Source organism: Staurois parvus, unplaced genomic scaffold (assembly GCF_062004578.1).
Source record: "Staurois parvus isolate SC_StPar_1 unplaced genomic scaffold, SC_StPar_1.0 ptg000025l, whole genome shotgun sequence".
In the NCBI taxonomy this organism is placed as follows: domain Eukaryota; kingdom Metazoa; phylum Chordata; class Amphibia; order Anura; family Ranidae; genus Staurois; species Staurois parvus.
In genome coordinates this window covers 18,326,666-18,348,999 of record NW_028317821.1, presented here as the reverse complement: position 1 = coordinate 18,348,999, position 22,334 = coordinate 18,326,666, and the positions used below count along the sequence as shown (strand labels likewise).

The 22,334-nt window shown below is 40.8% G+C and overlaps 1 protein-coding gene across 2 annotated transcripts in view; it reads left to right on the top strand.

Annotated features, from left to right (window-relative positions):
* The window catches only part of MON2 (MON2 regulator of endosome-to-Golgi trafficking), a 167,628-nt gene that overhangs the window by 129,688 nt on the left and 15,606 nt on the right, over positions 1–22,334 (top strand). For both annotated transcript variants that reach the window (XM_089652121.1, XM_089652111.1), the window contains 2 exons: positions 9,206–9,413; positions 16,107–16,189. In XM_089652121.1, the coding sequence (XP_089508247.1) occupies positions 9,206–9,413; positions 16,107–16,189 (291 nt within the window). The remainder of the gene's footprint in view (positions 1–9,205; positions 9,414–16,106; positions 16,190–22,334) is intronic.

Sequence of the window (22,334 nt, the reverse complement as noted above, 5' to 3'; positions counted from 1 at the left end):
GACTGGACTCTAGAGCAGTGGAGATGTGTTCTCTGGAGTGACTAATCACGTTTCTCTGCCTAGCAATCCCGATGGATGTGTCTGGGTTTGGTAGTTGCCAGGCGAACAGTACTTGCCTTACTGCATTTTGCCAAGTGTAAAGTTTGGTAGAGGAGGGGTTATGGTGTGGGGTTGTTTTTCAGGGGTTGGGCTTGGTCCCCTAGTTCCAGTGAAGGGAACTTTTAAAACATCAGCATACCAAGACATTTTGGACAATTTCATGCTCTCAGTTTTGTGGCAACAGTTTGGGGATAGCCCCTTCCTGTTCCAACATGACTGCACACCAGTGCACAAAGCAAGGTCCATAAAGACATGGATGAGAGAGTTTGGGGTGGAGGAACTTGACTGACCTGCACAGAGTCCTTATGTCAACCTGATAGAACACCTTTAAAAAATTAATTAGAGCGGAGACTGCGAACCAGGCCTTCTTGTCTGACATCAGTGCCAGACCTCACAAATGAGATTCTGGATGAATGGTCAAACATTCACACAGACAAACTCCTAAACCTTGTAGACAGCCTTCCCAGAAGAGTTGAAGCAGTTATAGCTGCAAAGGGTGGGGCAACTGAATATTGAACCCTACAGACTAAGACTTGGATGCCATTAAAGTTCATGTGCATATAAAGGCACATGAACTTTAATGTCAATATAGTGTATATTAAAAAAAAAAAAGTAATTGACTTACAAACTCATTTAAAAAGCTGTAAAATTTTATGTGCGTTGGTTTGCACCCTTTAATAAAAAATAACAAAATAAAAACTAAGCAGATTTAAATATATGGGTATATTGCATAACTAGATTTATTTATACATACTAAGTGCATGAGGTTATAGTGAATACACTGCAATATACTAGACTATACTTATAAATCTGCTTATGCATAAGCAGTGTACATATAAACTTACACCCCCCCCCTTACATAAAGGTTCCCATTTACATCAGGGTCCCTGTCAGAGTCTCCCCTTACAACAGGATCCCCATCACTCTCTCCTTACATCAGAATCCCCATTAGAGTCTCCCCATTTACATCAGGGTCCCTTTTAAAGTCTCCGCTAATATCAGGATCCCCACCAGAGTCCCCCCTTACATCAGGATTCCCATCAGAGGCTCCCATTTACACCATGGTCCTCATCAGAGTACCCCTTACCTTAGAGTCTTTATCAGAGTGTCTTTTACATCATAGCCCCCTCCCCACTACATTGGGGTCTACTTCAGAGAGTCCCCCTTACCACTGTAAGATGTAGAGCATGACTGTAGCAGAAAAGTAGGAGGTCAGAGGCAGAGCAGGTCTGGACAGAGGCAGATCCAGTTGGTTGTAGCAACCAACAACAGGGATGATGACAAAACAATAGAGGGGAAGCTGGGCTGGAAACTGTGTAGGGAGGGAGAGGAGACTATGGGGAGCTTCTGCTGATCTGAATTCGCAGTCTTTGAGCATTGAGGACATGACACTAACCCTAGCTACAAGCCAGGTAAAATCATGAAGCGAGCCAGATATGTTCCACGGGCCATAGTTTGGAGACCCATGGTTTAAAAGAACGAATGTTTATGAACATAAGTTTTCCAAGCACGTGCATTACAATAACTTTGTTTTTTTCTTAATGAAGAACACATTCACTTTAAGAATTTAAATCGCTTAGAAATCTTTTAAAGGATGAGTTCACCTTTGGGAACATGTTACATGTTCCACCTGTTTTTAGGGTGGAACATGTATCATGTTCCCACTGCTGCAGCCTCTCCACTATCCGCCGCCTCTAGTGACAGCAAGCTGAGGATCTTCTCTCTGAACTTGGTGTCACAATTAAAAAAAAAATCCACCCGAATGTGTTATTCATTCAGAGTTCTGTGAATACTACCTTTATGGCTGACAGCTTGTAGTTTTCATTGAACTACCAGAGCGCTGGTGAGTAGGTAGTTCATTGATGGTCATTGATGGTTCCTGTCATTGTGTAACAGCCTGCTTGTATGAGGTATGAGCAGACAGCTTACACTGATAGTCTGCAGGAGCCTTGCATTGCACTAGCGATCTGCTAAATAAATGCACATCTTTTTGCAGGTAAAAAAAAAATGTGCATTTATTATTTTTTTTCCAAAGGTGAACTAATCCTTTCAAATGTTAAACATCCTTCAGTTTTTCAGTTTACTACAACTGAAAACAAACCTCGCTTTATCCTCGTCAGCTGTTTGAAAGAGGTTTCAAAAATGGTCATTTCAAACTAGCTTTATGTAGGGTGGGGTGGGTAAATGGTTGGTGCTCTACAACAATAGCTTGATAAAAATTGGTGTACTAAGCAGGCTGTACCCCTGTATCACTCAATGTGTATTATTTAGGAGGGAAAATGTATAAACCTAATCTGAACGAATCCCCCTTCCTCCCCACATTCTACATATGCACCCTTGTAATTACCTTAGATCAGTACAGAAGGTGTGACCTAAGCTGGGCGGCTAACTGTGCATGCCTAGTTTTTCTCCAAAGGTCCATATGGAAAAGTTTATTTCAAAGTCTGCAGAAGACACTTTTTCCATGAGGTCCTGTAGAGAATAAGCTGCACATGTGCAGCCGCTTTGGCTGAGAAGAGGGCCAGAGCACCATACAACATAGATTGCATTTCCTGATCTGGGTCACCCAGTGATCTATGGTAAGTAGTATAAGGGTATAGTGAGCATGGGGAGTGGAACAGTTAGGATTAGGTCATTTAAAACTGCAGTTACCCTTTAACTACCAAGAATTTAAAGCCAATCTAATTATTTCCTAAGGATTATTTATGACCTAAATACTCTGTGGGGTTATTAATATGTTTTTAAGAGTATAGCCTTAAGTGATGTCAACAGTGTGGATACTCTCTGCAGTCAAGGCCTTATGCATCAAAGTGTTGTTACTAAGGACAAGACTCCTCAGCCACTAGTCAGCACCAAATTTGCTCTTAAAATCTTAATTGTACTGGTTTTTTTTTCTAGGGAAATAACTAATAATTTTTGTTATTTGATACATAACACCCTTAGAAATCCACTTTCATTAACAAAAGTAAATACAGTATGTATACTATGGGTATTTGCATACCATTGCTCTTTGCAACATGATTTTTTTCAATAAAAGCCATTACCTTTGCAGTTTAAAACGTGCATCAAATTAGTGTTTTCATCAGTGGTTTATTATAATTTTTCTTCCCTTAAAAAGCATCACATCATTTTTTTTATAAATATTAGGATGGAATCATGTTTTACCAGGATTCAGGTGCTCTATCTTAGTTTGTTTTTTGTATGTACAGTGGATATAAAAAGTCTACACACTCCTGTTAAAATGTCAGATTTCTGTGATGTAAAAAAAATTATACAAAGATAAATAATTTCAGAACTTTTTCCACTTTTAATGTGACCTATATACTGTACAAACTGAAATCTTTTAGGTGGAGGGAAGTAAAAATAAAAAACTAAAATAATATGGTTGCATGAGTGTGTACACCCTTACACTAATCCTTTGTTGAAGCCCCTTTTGATGTGATTCCAGCACTCAGTCTTTTTGGGTATGAGTCTATCAGCATGGCCCATCTTGACTTGGCAATATGTGCCCACTCTTCTTTGCAAAAACGCTCCAAATCTTTCAGATTGCAAGGGCATCTCTTGTGCACAGCCCTCTTCAGATCACCACACAGATTTTCCAACTGATTCAGGTCTGGGCTCTGGCTGGGCCATTTCAAAACTTTAATCTTCTTCTGGTGAAGCCATTTCTTTGTTGATTTGGATGTATGATTTGAGTCGTCGTAATGCTGAAGCCTGAAGGTTTTGTGCCAATATTGACTGGTATTTGGAACTGTTCATAATTCCCTCTACCTTGACTAAGGCCCCAGTTCCAGCTGAAGAAAAACAGCCCCAAAGCATGATGCCGCCGCCGCCACCATGCTTCACTGTGGGTATGGTATTCTTTTGGTGATGTGTAGTGTTGTTTTTGCACCAAACATATCTTTTGGAATTATAGCTAAAAAGTTCAACCTTGGTTTCATAAAACCATAACACATTTTCCCACATGCTTTTGGGAGACTTCAGATGTGTTTTTGCAAAATCTATCCAGGCTTGGATGTTTTTCTTTGTAAGAAAAGGCTTCCATCTTGCCCCTCTATCCCATAGCCCATACATATGAAGAATACGTAAGATTGTTGTCACATGTACCACACAGCCAGTACTTGCCAGATATTCCTGCAGCTTCTTTAATGTTACTGTAGGCCTCTTGGCAGCCTCCCAACCAGTTTTGTTCTCATATTTTCATCAATTTTAGAGAGACGTCCAGTTCTTGGTAATGTCACTGTTGGGTCATATTTTCTCCACTTGATGATGACTGTCTTCACTGTGTTCCATAGTATGCTTTGGAAATTCTTTTGTACCCTTCTCCTGACTGATACATTTAACAATGAGATCCCTCTGAGGCTTTGGAAGCTCTTTGCGGACCATGGCTTTTGCTGTAGGATGCGACTAAGAAAATGTCAGGAAACACCTACTAGAACAGCTGAACTTTATTTGGGGTTAATCAGAGGCACTTTAAATGCTGGCAGGTGTGTACTGACTCCTATTTAACATAATTTTGAATGTGATTGCTTAATTCTTTTTTTTTTTTTTCATTCTTATATTTTATTAAATTTTTTCAATACAAAAAGAGTATCTAATGCACACAAGAATAAAAAGAACTTCACCAATACATACATTCCATTTGCATCATCTTATTCCTTGCCCCACCCTTCCTCCTACCCTCCCTCCCCCCCCCCCCTCCAATTTTCCTGGTCTATATCCGAATTCCTAGTTTCTATCCTTTCTCGTAATTATCTGTATCCCTTCCCTTCTATCTCCTTCTCTCTGTCGGGAACTCCCTCTAATACTCTTCCAACTATATTCCAGCCAGTTCCTGATATATTTTAGATGTTTTGAAAATTAACCAGCTACTCCACATTTTCCTAAATTTTTCTATTCTATCCTCAATATGATACAACTCATCCATCCTGTAGATATTTTCCACTCTGTTAACCCAGTCATTTATTCTTGGTGGGTCTGGGGCTAGCCAGAATTTGGGAATCAAGCTCTTAGCTTCACTGATTAGATGATATAGTACCCTGTTCTTATGTAGTTTTACTAAAGGTTCAAATTTATAAAATCAACATATCCATGGGTCCCTCTGTACAGTAATTCCACATATTTCCTGAATATATTGTAATATTCCCTTCAAGTAATCCTGTATTTTCAGGCAATCCCACCATATGTGTACCATTGTTCCCTTTTCTGCACATCCTCTCCAACATAAAGGTGAAACATCTAATTTTTGTTTATGTGCCTTACTCGGTGTAATATCCCATATAGCCAAACATTTATAATTCATTTCAAATATGCTCATATTTGTCACCTCGTGTTAATTTGAATATTTTATTCTTTTGTTGCTCGTTCAATTTTGTTCCAAACTCCTGTTCCCAATTTTCCAAGAACTGGGGAGGATCAGTACCCTCCATAATAATCTTATAAATCCTGGAGGTACCCTGTTTAGGAACTGTAGTTACATTCAACAGTTTAAGTATAATTGTTATATGTGCCTGCAATGACTCCTCCCTCATTTCCAGCCCCTCCTGTATTGCATTCATATATCCACATATTTTAGGGACTAGGAGATCTCAACAGTTTTTTATAATAACCCACAGTATATCCGTCTGGGCCAGGGCTCTTATAGCCATATTTTTTAGGGCCATGGTGATTTCCTCCAGGGTAATAGGTCTCTCTAGGGCCTCTAATCTTTCTTCTGCTATTCTTAGCAACTCCACTTCATTTATATATTTGTCTGTTTTTCTTTTGCTCCTCTGTTTCCTTTTGGTTTCTGGGGCTCACATCGTACAGCCGGCTATAATATTTTTGGAACCTATTGGCAATATCGGTGGTGGCGAACACCATTTCTCCTTTGTCATCTTTAATTTTTTCAATAAAGTTCTTGGATTTCTTTTCCTTTAGCTTCCTCAAGTATTTTCCAGGTCTATTCCCCCATTGATATCTTTCTTTTGAAACCCTGTTGAATATCCTTCTCGACTCCTGTTCCATAAGATCTTTTAGTTCTTCTCTTTTAATTATTATCTTTTGATATACATCTGTACCTGTCTTCTTTTTATGTGACTGTTCTAACTAGCAGAGCTCCTCCATTACCGTCTTTATTTTTTTTCCCCTCATTCTTTCTTTTTTTTCTGCTTCCTTCAAAATCAATATTCCTCTGATATATGCTTTATGTGCCTCCCAGATTGTGGCCACTGACACCTCCTCAGTCTCATTGAGCTAAAAAAATTGCTCAATTTCCTGCCTTATCCTTTTCTATAATTCAGGATCCTGTATAAGCATCTCATTTAGTCTCCTCATAGTTATCTTATCCTGATCCCCTCCTATCCTTGGTCTCATTGTGACAGGAGCATGATCAGAAATAGACGTAACCTCTATGTTGGCACTAACCAACCACTCCAGTTGTCTATGTTCGATCATTATATAATGTAGTCTTGAATACGATCCATGTATCAGAGAGAAGAAGGTGTAATCTCTTTCTCTTGGATGTTTTACTCTCCAAGTATCGGTCAGTTGACACTGATATAATAACCTCTTCAATAATTTTGATTTCCTACCCCCCTCTCTTCTTGTACAAGATGGGGATCCAAACTCAAGTTTAAATCTCCAGCCACAACCAGACTACCCTTTTTAAATTTAGAAAGTTTTCTTAACACTCCCTACAAGAATGTTACTGGATTTTTATTTGGGCATTAGATATTTACTTGTGTATATTCAGACCCTCTGGGTCCTCCATTCTTCCCTCCAGGATAAAACTTACATTTTTTGAAAACCCAATTGCTACCCCTTTAGCCCTTTTAACTGGAGAATGTGTGTAGTACCAGGTTGCGTAGTATTTTGTGTATGACTTAACATTTGTATCATGGGTTACATGTGCCTCTTGAAGAAACACTACATCTATGGAGTGTTGGTGAATTTCCCTAAGTATCTTATGTCTTTTTGTTGGGGAATTTAACCCTTTCACATTATAAGTCATAAACTTAATTAAGCTCGTTTCAACTATTATTTCCCTACCCTAGCAGGATTCCCAACACGAAGACAGATACAGACATTTTAAGATATGGACTTAATCCCTTCCCTCCCTACCAAAACCCTCCATTTTCTTCAACCCCCCCTTCCTTTACCCTAAAACCATCCTGGCCTACATATTGCCCTGGAATCTGTCGTGAAATATTCCCACTAGTGATTCCTAGTATGGGGTGAGACTCAAAACACACACACACCGACCCCAATATTTAGCTAGTTTCATCCACATTCTTGGCCTCCAGACCACCCGCCAGATCCATGTTCTCACTGCCCCTCCATCCCTCCCACCCGTTATCTTAAACTGGGAAGGAAGGGACCGGGGGTGAGGGAACCATGGTGCTGCCACGGAGGGCTGGGGGGTAAAGGGGAGAGAGAGAGAAAAAAAAAAGGGGGCTTTCTCTCCATACCTCACTCCCCACACCACACCCACCTACTTCTTCTTCTTAGATACCCGCTGCCATTTTCTTAATACCTGCCCTCCTTCAAGGTCTATTTTCTGTAAGTCTAATTTCTTTCAAAAGTCATTGAGATCTTCTGGGAACCTCAGCCTTGCCGATTTTCCATCCAATTAAGTATGCTGGGAAGCCCCAGTTATATCGATCTTTTTTCTCTCTCATATGCTCCAACAATGGTTTCAAATATCTTCTAGCCAGTGTCTCTGGAGCAATGTCCGCAAAAATATGCAAGTTTCCTCATATTTTATTTTGGTAGAGTCACACAAACCTTTCTATATTCTCTCTATTCAAAGTGATGCAGTCCAACTATCATGTCTCTGGTGCTTTCCTCCGGTACTCTTTTTGGCCGTCTGATCCTATGTACTCTCTTGATTTTCAACTTTTCTTTCGCTGATCTTCCCATTATTGGATTACACACTCTTTTTATTTTCTCCCATAGATCCTCTTCCTTTCCTGTTCTTCTTCTTCTGGTAGACCCCGATCCTTAAGTTATTTCTTCTCTTGCGATTCTCCTGGTTTTTCACTATAAATGAGAGCTTTTTCTGTTCTCTACGCATCACCTCCACTTGCGTTTCTAAATTATTGATTAATTGCATGTATACCTCCATTCTCCCCTCTACTTCTTTAACTCGAGTTTGTATCCAACCCATATCATTGCGTAATATCCCCATCTCACTTTTCATGGACATCTCTAGTTTTGCGAACATTTTCACCATCTCAGTTTTTGTAGGTATTTGTGACATGGCCCACTGCACGTTTGGTCCCTGCCGAGGTCCAGGTGGATCAGTGGGGTGTCAAACGGCCTGGGGTGTTTCAGGGTCTGCCAAGGCTGCTGTCTCATTGCTCTCCTATTCCTTTAGGACCGTTTGTCATATTCAAAATTACCGCCATAGTCCCCTGGGCTGTCACATAGGTGGTCACATGGTTGGTCACCTGGACGCTCTCACCATCCCTCCAGTACCGCCGCCGCCAGCTCCCAGTCCGGGGGGTCCAGCGCTCCTCTCTGACCATCGCCACCTGCGACTCTCCCAAGGGCTCCTCCAGTCAACACCAGTCAGCACCGGCTCCCCTCATCTGCCGCCACCAGGACCGTCCGCACGCAGGGTCTCCGCTGGATCTGACACTGCACCGGCCCGGGCCTTAGGTAAGGCAGATAGCTGTCACGTGGCAGGCGTCTGGAGCGCCTATTCCTCACAGCACCATGTTCCGGCCCCTCCCCCTGTCGTATGTTTGATTGCCTAATTCTGAACACAGCTACATCCCCAGTTATAAGAGGGTGTGCACACTTATGCAACCACATTATTTTAGTTTTTTTATGTTTACTCCCCCCCCAAAGATTTCATTTTTTTGTTCAATTGGGTTGTACAGTTTATAGGTCACATTAAAGGTGGAAAAAGTTCTGACATAATTTTTTTACATCACACAAACCTGACATTTTAACAGGGGTGTGTAGACTTTTCATATCCACTGTACATCTCGCTGCACATTGGTTGCATTATAATTACTGTAGTACTTCCTATTCTTTGCATGAAAGTAATTGGTTTTTGTTTCTAATTGTAAGGCACATATTTTTTTTGCTTGTCACTAACCCCCTAGAGTCTGTTTTGCAGAGGCAGAAATAGACATTAGGATGCGAGAAGAATTTTCAAAAGTGTGCTTTGAGACCCTGCTTCAGTTCTCATTCAGCAATAAAGTGACAACCCCACAGGAAGGATACATCTCTAGAATGGCACTTTCTGTTCTGCTGAAGAGATCTCAAGATATTCTCCACCGCTACATAGATGACGAAAGACTGAGCGGGAAATGCCCTCTGCCAAGGTATGCATAGAGTTTAACATGTATTCCTAACATGTACCACATTGTTCTCTGAACGAACATTACGCAACAGGTGTGTTCTTCTGATTGTACAACTCAGCTTCTTTTTTGTGCCCTTCCTGAAAAATAATAATAAATGTAAGAATGCAGGGAGCGAGATTTCACATTTTGGAAAACATTACTGATGTGTGTTATATTTTCATCAGGGTGAAATATGTGTGTGGTGGATTTTCTTTTAATATGCTATGCTGTAAAGGTTTCTAGGTCCGCAGGCAAATCAGCCGCTATGTATAAACTTTCCAGTTGAAGGGCTCAAGAAGCAAAGAAAACAGATCCCCTGCAGAGCTTAATAATAATCGTAGTAGGATATTAAACCTGTTGTGTGGGGAGACCTTTTCAGTTACTGCCCTAAATTCCACAGTCAAGAGTCCTCCAGCTAGGACTGTACACATTGTAATGTTTACAGAAGAACTTCCATTCTGCAGAAGTGGTTTGTTATTCTATATAAAAGAAAACTAAAAAAATAAGTTCACCTTAAATAAATAAACACGGGCGGAACATGTAACATGTTCCCAAAGGTGAACTTATCATTTAACTTGGTGCACAGTTCAGAACATATCAATTAACTTTCATACAAAATAAAATTAGACCTCTTAATGCACATTCTAGGATGTGTCCTGTCTCTGCTGCCATAGCAAACAGTCAGCCTCTCCAGTTTTTTCTTTAAACCAGCAATGAAAAATGACTGGTTACTATAGATTACAGAAAGTTTTACTTTCAGACACTTTGATCCATGTGGCCCTCAGTAATTAACATAAGAAAGACATGTGAAAGTCATACAGAGTACATATTGACAGCAACTCCATTTCTACATTGCTAATTAGTTCCCCCACTGAAGAGTGATACCATAGAAAATGGCATTTGCATTCTCCTGGGTGGTATTCAGTCCCTTGGATCTTTCAAGATGTTAGAATTAGAAATGTGAATCAGATTTAGAGCCCTTTGATATAAACCAGCTCACTTCCATGGTTGACACATCACAACCTTCCTGTAGAGGAGCAGTTCCTGCATGTGTTCCACTGTTGGAAGGAATTGCTCATGATTCAAATAGCTAAAATGGTGCTTCTGGTGCTATTGTAGTACTAGTACATTTCAAGTATGATACATATATCAAAAAGATTGTTTTTACTTTATATAACTGTGTCTAGAACATGCATGTAGTCAATTTGGTAGATTGCCTCATCTGCATGCTTGTTCTAGGTCACTAAGTGAAGCAAGCATAGGTATGAGAGCCCTGGGGCTTCCAGCTTCATTTTAGAACTAGCAGCTTCCATACGTTTATCCAAGAGAACTGGTACTGAAATAGCCCCAAAATGTTTCTTTTTATTGTAATAAGAGTAATTTTGTATCCCTTTATTGGCTAGAGGTATCTGCACTTGCATAGTCCTAATGAGCATAGTATTGGTTACGTGACTAGGCACTGGAGAGTTGGAGGACTATTATCATAAAAAGGGATACATTTTGGCTATTTTATTGCTATATTAAAGGTCCATCTAAGGTCGTACTTCTGGACCTCTTGCACACAGGCACACTGATGTGTCAGATGCAGCTTAAGTAGGTTGTGTGTGCTCTGTTTTTCTTGTGGTCATATTTATGATAGCCAGCTTTTTAACTGGTAAATACAGGCTTTAAGTACACTTGACAAAGGTCACCATAGCAGAACATCACACAGGAAACAAGGATACATATAGTGGAGGATAAGCTCATTCTAGCTGCCGGTTGAAACATCATAGCATTCAGTATAAGCATGCTTTAATTTACAGATTCATCTCTAGATAATGACAGTACAGGCTGGGATTGTGGGCTCATGGCTATTTCAGCTTGTTATGCCAACAACTTACCATACTAGGCTGGTGTTAAGCCATATGTTCTTCTAGCTGTTCAGTATCACATATAGAATTATGAGCCATAATAGTCTTAAACACTTATGCAAGTGTTTATTCTAAAACTTCTGCAAACATTTTTTTACTTCAGCTGAGCCTAAAAAATTTTGTCTTTTGTTAACTACAGTATATGTGGACTGTCCATGGAATGATAGTATTCACTATATATGGTGGTAGACCCCTAAAGCTTGTCCTGTTAAAATAACAAACAAAGTATCATGGGTCGTAATTAAAATACCCATAACAATTTGATGAAAAATATTGTTCTGTAGCAAGAAACATACAGCTAGGTCCATATATATTTGGATTCAGGCACAATTTTAGTTTTTTTCAGGTGTTTACCAAAACATATGAAAGCTGTAATTATCTAATGGATATGGGCTGAAATTGCACGCTCTCAGGTTTAATTTGAGGGTATGTACATCCAAATTGGAGGAAGGGTTTAGGAATTACAGTTCTTAAGAGTAGCCCTCCCCCCTTTTTCAAGGGACCAAAAGTAATTGGACAATTGACTCAAAAGCTGTTTCATAGCCAGGTGTGGGCTACACCTTTTTGTTATTTCTTCATCAATTAAGTAGGTAAAAGGTCTGGAGTTGATTCTAAGTGTGGTATTTACATTTGGAATCTATTGCTGTGAACCTACATCATGCGTTCAAAGGAGCTGTCCATGTAAGTGAAACAGGATAAGGCTTCAAAAACTAAACAAATCCATCAGAGAGATAGAAGCAATATTAAGAGTGGCCAAATCAACAGTTTGGTACATTCTGAGGAAAGAAGAACATACTGGTGAGCTCAGCAGCATAAAAATGCATGGATGTCCACAGAAGAGAACAGTGGTGGATGATCGCAGGATCCTCTCTATGGTAAAGAAAACCCCATTTACAACATCCAGACAAGTGAAGGACACTCTCCAGGAGGTGGGCGTATCATTGTCAAAGTCTGCAATCAAGAGAAGACTTCACAAGAGCAAATACAGAAGGTTCACCACAAGGTGCAAACCATTCATAAGCCTGAAGAATAGAAAAGCCAATTAGACTTTGCCAAAAAACATCTAAAAAAGCCAAACCAGTTCTGTACCAGAATGACAGGAAGAAAAAAGTGTTCAGAAGGCTTGGAAGTGTGATGGCATGGACATGCATGGCTTCCAGTGGCACTGGGTCATTGGTGTTTATTGATGATGTGACAGAAGACAGAAGCAGCCAAATGAATTGTGTGTAGAGATATACTGTCAGCCCAGATTTAGCCCAATGCAGCAAAGTTGATTGGACGGTGCTTCACAGTACAGATGAACAATGATCCAAAACACACTGCAAAAGCAACCCAGGAGCTTTTGAAGGAAAAGTGGAATATTCTGCGATGGCCGAGTCAGTCACCTGATCTCAACCCAATTGAGCATGCATTTCACTTGCTGAGGGCAAAACTAAAGGCAGAAAGACCCACAAACAAAGAACAACTGAAGACAGCTGCATTTAGAGCCTGGCAAAGCATCAGAAAGGAGGAAACCCAGTCTTTGGTAATGTCCATGGGTTCCAGACTTCAAGCAGTCATTGTCAGTAAAGGATTCTCAACAAAATAATAAAAATGAACATTTTTGTTTATGATTATTTTCAACTGTCCAATTACTTTTGGTCCCTTGAAAAAAAGAGTTGCTACTCTTAAGAGCTGTAATTCTTAAACCCTTCCTCCAATTTGGATGTATATACCCTCAAATTAAACCTGAGAGTGTGCACTTTCAGCCCATATCCATTATATAACTATAGCTTGAATATGTTTTGGTAAATGCCTAAAAAAAAAAACTAAAATTGTGACTGTGTCCAAATATACAGTTGCAAGAAAAAGTATGTGAACCCCTTGGGATTACGTGGAGTTTTGCATGAATTGGGCATAAAATGTGCTCTGAACGTCATCTAAGTCACAACAATAGAAGAACACAGTCTGCTGAACATAATACTACACAAACATTAGATGTTGCCATGGTTTAATTGCACATAACATGTAAACATTCACAGTGCAGGGAGGAAAAAGTATGTGAACCTTTGGACTTAATAACTGGTTGACCCTCCTTTGGCAGCAATAACCTCAACCAAACGTTTCCTGTAGTTGCAGATCAGACCTGCACAATGATCTGGAGTAATTTTGGACCACTCCTCTTCACAAAACTGTTTCAGTGTAGCAATATTCTTGGGATGTCTGGTGTGAATTGCTCTCTTAAGGTCATGCCACAGCATTTCAATCGGGTTGAGGTCAGGACTCTGACTGGGCCACTCCAGAAGGCGTATTCTGTGCTGTTGCAGCCATTGTTTTGTTGAATTACTTGTATGCTTTGGGTCATTGTCCTGTTGCATCACCCATCCTCTGCGGAGCTTCAGTTGGAGGACAGATGGTCGTACGTTTTCCTGCAAAATGTCTTGATAAACTCTGGAATTCATTTTCCCATCAATGACAACAATCCTTCCAGGCCCTGAGGCAGCAAAGCAGCCCCAAACCATGATGCTCCCTCCGCCATGTTTTACAGTGGGGATGAGGTTTTGATGTTGGTTTGCTGTGCCTTTTTTTCTCCACACATAGTGTTGTGTGTTCTTCCCAAACAACTCAATCTTGGTTTCATCTGTCCACAGTATATTTTACCAGTAGTGCTGTGGAACATCCAGGTGCTCTTTTGCAAACTTCAAACGTGCTGCAATATTCTTTTTGGACAGCAATGGCTTCCTCCGTGGTGTCCTCCCATTGTACTCCATTCTTGTTTAATGTTTTCCTTATTGTAGATGTGTCAACAAAAATGTTAGCATGTGCCAGAGATTTCTGTAGGTCTTTAGCTGACACTCTGGGATCCTTTTTTACCTCACACAGCATTCTGCGCTGTGCTCTTGCAGTCATTTCTATAGGATGACCACGCGTAGGGAGAGTAGCAACAGTGCTAAACTTTCTCCATTTGTAGACAGTCTGTCTTACCGTGGACACATGAACATCAAGGCTTTTGGAGATACTTTTGTAACCCTTTCCAGCTTCATGCAAGTCAACAATTCTTGATCGTAGGTCTTCTGAGAGCTCTTTTCTGCGAGGCATGGTTCACATCAGACAGTGCTTCTTGAAACCAGTAAACCCAAAACAGGTGTGTGTTTTTTAAGGGCAGGGCAGCTGTCAGCAACACATCCAATATCATCACACTGATTGGAGTCAAGGTTGGCTCACTCCTGGCTCCAATTAGCTCTGGGAGAAGTCATTAAGCTAGGGCTTCACATACTTTTTCCTCCCTGCACTGTGAATGTTTACATGTTATGTGCAATTAAACCATGGCAGCATCTAATGTTTGTGTAGTATTATGTTCAGCAGACTGTGTTCTTCTATTGTTGTGACTTAGATGATGTTCAGAGCACAATTTATGCCCAATTCATGCAAAACTCCACGTAATCCCAAGGGGTTCACATACTTTTTCTTGCAACTGTATATGGACCTAACTGTACATTCCACATTAATAATTATGCTACCAATATTAGTGTGTCCTGTAAAGTGCCTCCAGCATTGTCTTCTTGCTAAAGGCTGCCATTTTGCTGAAGCCCTCAGCCCCTGAGCAGCAGTAAATCTTTAGGCTTTCAGCAGATTGACCTCTAGTGACTGATTTTCCGCACAGTGCTAAAAAATAGAGAACAACTGAGCATGTGCAAAGAAGAATGAGACAGTGTATCCCTGGATTTTAAACCATACAGGCACTTATTTTTAATGTTTTACATAGCTATACCTGCAAAAGGGCCAGCATAAAGTGATCTATCAGGACTTAATTTTCTTACAAAGTTCCACTTTAACTGTGGTGTTCTGATTATTAATCCCTTAATATTTGTCTTCTCTTTTACATAGAGACCAAGCCATCCAGTAAAATGAACAGGGTTACAGCCTACAGGCTGAACAAAAAAAATCTGACAGATTTCATCCATCCACAGTGCAGATGAACAAATTTCCCACTGCATCTCCTGTATTCCGACAGCCGACACCAGTCCAAAATTTTTTCATCTAGCTCCTTTGATTGAGTGCCAGATGAGAGGGTGGCAACAGGGCCACCCATAAAGCAAATTACAGCTAGTTTATCAGGAAGTAGCTGAAATTCGCGTGGTGTGTAGCCAGCTTAACCGTAACCATTGAATCCTTACAAAGGTCACTTTTATTGCACTGGTAACAAGTGTCAAAAAATATTGTTGCAACTGCTTTGTTCTAACCCGTTTAACTATTTGTGGACAGCTTGGTCTGCATAGATATGTGCAGAAGAATAATAATAAAGGAATATACTGTGTAGCACTGTACAGTGTTTTGGAATTCTACCTTTTGTACAAGAAGCTAGCAGGGTATCTATTACTCAGGGCCCGAAGTATTTTGTACTTCGTCGTGTTTGTTTTTTAATATTTTAGGTATTGGTACATAGCAACCTTTAGGTTACAGTATTCTCTCTAACTTCATGTAGCCAATATCTGTACACTTGCACATGACATTCCTTGAAAGTATAAACAGCACCTTATAATTTCATGGTAAATGGTAATAATTTATGATTCATTGCAAAATAAATGTTTGGAATTCCAGAGAGATACATACCTTAACATTTGAAGTAGACCTGAGACTGCATTAGCCCAAATAAAGTGCACAGCTATAAATACCTCTTTTCTGTCAGATGCTTGTTGAGGGAAAACCTTTGCACAGTACATGCACTGTAATATGCTTTGCATAAGTCATAATGAATAATGGTGATTTTATGTTCGGATTTCAGGCAACGTGTAACGGAAATCATATTTGTTTTAAAAGCTGTAAGCACCCTCATAGATTCTCTTAAGAAAACTCACCCTGAAAATGGTAAGTACTGGAGTGGTGTTTTTACTTTGTAGATGATGTTTTATTTGGTTTAACTTTTCTATCTTGTTCTGGTTCACTATATACAAGCAGACCCTGCTTCAGATACAAAAGACCTGATATTGGCTTGCTTTTTATTTATTCAGGGCCCTCCTATCCCTCTTGTATTGAACTGTATCGTTGCTGTATTGTCTCCCATTATATTGTAAAGCGCTGAGCAAACTGTTGGCGCTATATAAATCCTGTATATTAATAATAATTTATTGTATACATACTTTGTGAGCATGTTATTCCTTACTATAAAGGCTGCACCAATCCTAGTCATACATACAATTTAAAGTGGTTAAAAAAGTAGAAGGCTTTTTACCTTACTTACCTGAGTGTGATCTTGATCCAGCACTGTGCCCCAAAGAAGCAGTTCTTTCCTCCACTCAAATCCTGTGACGAGGGAGGGGGGATGGGACTGAACCCTGCTGTCTGTATCAATGGTCAAGCGTGGCTCAGGATTGCCCCCACTGGTGTGCCACAGTAGGAAGTGGCTTCCTATGGTGGCACACTGAGAAGAGGAAGATCCAGGAGCACCGACACAGAGGACCCGAGAAGAGGAAGATTAAATAGCATGTTTGTTATTTAAAAAAAAGTTCACAATCATTTTAAAGGATATGTGTACGTTTAATCAAAGTGCAGTTATCCTTTTTCCCTAGGATTCCTAGCAAAAATATCCAACCAACCTCAACCTCACCTGGCATAATTCTGTACTTATATATCACCACTATATCACCACCATTTACTTTATTATATCACCACTACAGTCTCGTTTCTTCAGTTCTTTGCCTCTTGGAAGCAGAAATTTTCCCAGCACACCTGTGCACTTGCTCTCTATAGACTTTCATTAGCCTGTCAATCAACACATGAGGTGGATTTAGATTGAATTACGCATTGAAGAGTCTGTGACAGTCATATTAAGGTAAGTTCAGATTTGTGGGGAAAGGGTGGGTGGAGCCTAAAAAAGGATAATTGCACCAAAATGCCCATGTGGTCCAATACTTACTTTTCGGCTCTGCTAGGTTCTGCCCAGCCTTGCTTCTGAAAATGTTCCCTCCAATTCCTTGTCAGTCTGTGCATGTGTGCCACATTCTATGAGGGGAAACGTACTTTGAAGGACAGCTGGAGGTCACCATGAGTACAGCTTTCAATAACATTTAATAAGGCTACAATGCCTGAGCAGTCTGAAGAGGAACCAGCAAGGCTGTGAAGATTGCTAGATGGAGGATGTACGCGAGTATCAGACGAGATGGACTGCACTCATCCGTGGGAAAGGCTGCATTCCTTAACCGCCTCCCGCCTGCCCTATAGTAATATGACGGATGCAAGGTGGTTCTCTTGTTCTGGGAGGACGTCATATGACGTCCTCCCATTCTAACCACGCATGCGCGGCTCCCGGAGCACGCAGCACGGAAATCGGCAGTGCGCTGTGTCCCTCAGACACAGCGGATCACCAATCCACGGAAAGAGCCGAAGATGTCGGCTCAGTCATGTGATCAGCTGTGTCCAATCACAGCTGATCACATGTAAACAGGGAAATGCCGGTTATCGGCATTTCTCTCCCCACGAGCTGTCACTCTAACAGCTCGTGAGGAGAGGAGAGCCGGTAATCGGCCTTCCTTGGAGGGGACATGTACACAGATCATCAGAACACTGATCATCAGTGTGCCCTGATGATCTGTGTAGCCCCAGCAGCGCCACCTGTCAGTGTCCATCAGTGCCACATTTCAGTGCCACATATCAGTGCCCATCTGAGCTGCCGTTCAGTGTCACCCATCAGTGCCAGTCACTGCCACCTATCAATGCCAGTCGGTGCCACCTATCATTGTGCATCAGTGCCGCCTATCAGTGCTGCCTATCAGTGCCACCTAACAGTGCCAGTCAGTGCCGCCTATCAGTGCCCATCAATGATGCCTGTCAATGCCCATAAGTGCCTCCTCATCAGTGCCACCTATCAGTGTTCATCAGTGCAGCCTATCAGTGCCCATCACTGCAGCCTCATTAGCGCACATCAGTGAAAGAGAAAGATCACATCTTTACAAAATTTTATAACTAAAACTAAGAAAAAACATTTTGGTTTTTTTTTCCAATTTTTCAGTGGTTTTTGGTTTGTTTAAGAAAAAATAAAAACCCAGAGGTGATTAAATACCACCAAAATAAAGCTCTATCTGTCACAAAAAAATGATAAAAATTTCATATGGGTACAGTGTTGCATGACCGCGCAATTGTCATTCAAAGTGCAACAGTGCTGAAAGCTGGAAATTGGCCTGGGCAGGAAGGGGGTATAAGTGCCCTGTAGGGTAGTGGTTAAAGTGGAATTCCAAGCTAGAATGAACTAAGCTTGAAACTGCTTTTACCCCCCCTTCTAATACCTATACTAACTATCCTGAGGAAGGAAGATGCCATATACTTACCTATTATAAGGGCACTCCGGTCCTGTCACATGATTGGCTCGCAGTGGCCTACTTCAGGGAGAAGACATAGTAAGCCTATGGGTGACTTAATTGTCCAGGCATTCCATCTGTTGTCAGCACTCTCTCCTCTTCTGTAAGGTTACCCGCTGGGGAGATCATGTGACTGGACCAGAGCGTCCTGAGAATAGGTAAGTATATGCATCTTCTTTCTACAGGATTGTTAGTATAGATGTTGGGGGGTTGGGAGCAGTTTTATGCTTGGTTCTAGCCTGGAATTCCACTTTAAGGGACAACCTGTGCAAAATGTACAATTGTCCTTTTATTGTAGCAAAAAGCTTAATGCCACATTTCAAATGAAAGTACTCCATAACCACTAACATTTAGCCATTGCCTTCTAGCCTCAAACTTTAACACAAGCCCAACATGAATGAACCTATGAAATGGCACACTTGTCAGGCACTAAAGTTGCAGGGACCAAACCTTCCCATTCTGTGCCAATGGAAGCCAGTTCACTAGTCAATGTGGTTGGTTTAAGCAAATAAACACTCCCTGACACCATTTGAATATACAAGCCCTCATGGGAATGTAGCCCAGGAAACCCCGGAAACATGATGCAAGGGTGCCAACCATTGTGCTCTTTTCTGAGCATTATGTAAAGACTTCTGTTTATTCCTGCAGACCATACCAAATGTTTTACTGTGTTTCTATATAGACAGAGTTCAGATTTCACCTACCTTACTGTCAGACACTTGAAAAGATTGCTTCAGCAGTTTGGCTGACTGCCCTTTGCACATCATTTTTTATGTCTCTGGCTCTCAAATGACAGCTTTTACAGAGTACTTTGACTGATACTATACATTTTTGCGCAGAAACATTCATTTTAAAATGTACACAATTTACACCTGCAAGCATATCGTAAAATGTGCCTGAATCACTTGCACATAAACTGAAAATGTGCCTGTCCGTGGCCAGCAGTAAAATTATATATACAATACATAGCCAGGCTGACTTGCCTTTTGGTATTCTCTGCTCTATGTATATTAACATGTTTTCTTTGAAGATCTATCTGCACCATTATTGAATCTCTTAGGGATTATATCCCTGCAGGATCTGGTCACTCAAGACCCCTCCCACATCTTGTGTTTATTTCTTCTGTATAGCCATGGCTAGAAAGCTTAAGTCTGGCATGTCAATGATTATGAGATCTATCATCTTTTGCTTCCCAAAGGGTGCATAAGCAACTTACATTTATTACATCACAGTAAAATCAAGGGTCACTATAAATATACAGTATCCTGCCACAGAGTGACTTTCATACATTTAGAATATCTCATGATCTGAACGGAGATCAGCTACGGCAATATTGCCCAGGTGGGGTTTCAAAGCTCCAGAGCAAAAACAAATGGGTATTGGTGTGTAATGTATCTTATACCTTCCTATATCTTAATTTAACAAACGTACATTTTATAGTGCAGTAGTTCTGGAAATGTAGTATTAATTGACAAACAGGCTATAGCAACAACCTAGAATTTCTAGTGGAAATAAACTGTTAAATCAAAAATAGCTAGGAGGTAGAGTAGTTTTAGCAGAAGAAACATGCAAAGTATATATATTCTGTCTCCCTTCTAGCAATTTTCTCTCCATTTGGCATCTGTGCAGTGCATTGTACATTCCTGGTTCATGCCAACATTTTTCAAATGTTGAGAAGAGACCCACGTGCTGGGGACAATGTAGCTCCCATATGCATATGCAGGAGTTACATCATTGTTAGCCACCCAGTAGCAGAAGAGGATGGGAGGGGGGGGGGGGCCTAAAGAGAAGAGAACAATGGTGGTGGTGCAGCAATTGAGAGTCTGGGTCAGTCTGTGCTGGAAGAGGGCGCTCTTGTAGGGGCATGTGACATAACATGCAAGTAAGCTCTGCATACGTACACATTATGGCAAGAGCCCATGCTCACTCAGCAGACTTTAGTTTTTTTTTATGTACTAGTGAGTCATATCCAGGCTCCTTTTAAAGGCGTTTTTTGGTCACAGCTGAGATTGAAGAGGAGGAGGAGGGTGAATGACATCACAAGCTCCACCTCAGCCAATCAGAGAATGCCTTGTATTCATCGATGAAAAACAAAGGCACTCCGAGAATGGCTGAGATGTTACATGACTGACTTTTTCTTTCCAGCCTCAGGAGAGAAGTATGCAATACTTGCCTGGCTTGCCATATGCAGCACAAGTTATTGCACTGTATTACAGTTGCCAGACTTTTCTGCCAGAGTAATCATTCATTTGAATGTACCAGTCCAAACAAAATGTTTAAAGGTATAGTAAATATATGTTCTAGTTTAAGGAGATTTAAGAAGAGTAGAAAAAAAGCCTGGGGTCTCAAGTGATTAACTGTAAAATATTTTAGAGTACATGGTTCACGTTAATAAATAGAGAATTCAGTTATTTAAAAGGTAGAGGTTTTCACTGCTTGAATTTTGTTGATTGCCTCCTTTCACTCTCCTAGTCTGTTTGATCTTCGAGTGCTGCTGTACAGGGAATTCCAAGAAGTCAATATCTAGCAAAGTTCGGTATTTACACTAAAATTACATTTGATGGATTTTAAGGCCTCATTCACACAGGAGTACCAAAAGTACCTGTTTGATGGGCCATCTTCCCCTGCGTGGAATACACAGGTATTCTGTCCATCTGCGTGCAGGTAAGCCTGTTCAAATCAATGACTGGTGGACGGCTGCACTAATGTCCAAGTGCATCCTCAGCTCTACATTTGTGCACAACTGATGCGCAGATCGGATTCCAAGCAGACTGAGTTCTGATCCATGAATTGGTCACGCACAAATGTACAGTTGGGGATGCACTTGGAGATCCATGCAGGTTCAAGCAGCTGTCCAGCCTGGTATCAGTTTGAACAGGCTATCTGATTGTAGCTGCATGGAACACCCGTGCATCCTGTGCGTGTGAAGACAGCCCTTCGCATGGGTGTACGGCTCAGATTGAATGAGGCTTTAGTGAATATATAAATGCATTCGCTGCTTAGGGTTTTTTTTCTTTAATATTTGCCTGGTGTTAAGCTTCCAATATTGCCCTTATGTTTGGGGCTCAACGGAACCTCTAATTTTGTATGTGAATTTAAATGTAATCCGCTTAATTTAAATTATCCAGTGATTCTTTGGGGGGTTATTTACTAAAACGGGAGAATGCAAAATCTGGTGCAGCTCTGCATAGAAATCAACTTCCAGGTTTTATTGTCAAAATGTATTTGAACAAGCTAAAGTTAGAAGCTGATTGGCTACCATGCACAGCTGCACCAGTTTTAATAAATCTACCCCTATGGGTTATTGCAATGGTCTCCAAACTGCGGTCCAAGGGCCGAATGTGACCCTTTGCTAGCCTTTATCTGGCCCTTGGGGGGCCAGACACCAAAAGTGGGGCATAATTCTTGCCCTGACACCAGTGATGGGGTATTATTCATCCCACTAATACCAATGATGGGACACTACTTCTCCTGTTTCTGACCACCAACCCTGAGGCCATGTTTATTTTCACCAATGCTTGGCCCAGGACATTTTCTACCCCCACTGGTCTCAATTTGCCCCCCCAAAGTCTGAAGGACAGCAAACTGGCCCTTTGTTTGAAAAGTTTGGCGACTACCCCTGGGTTATTGTCTTCAAAATCTGCATATAATATGTAGTT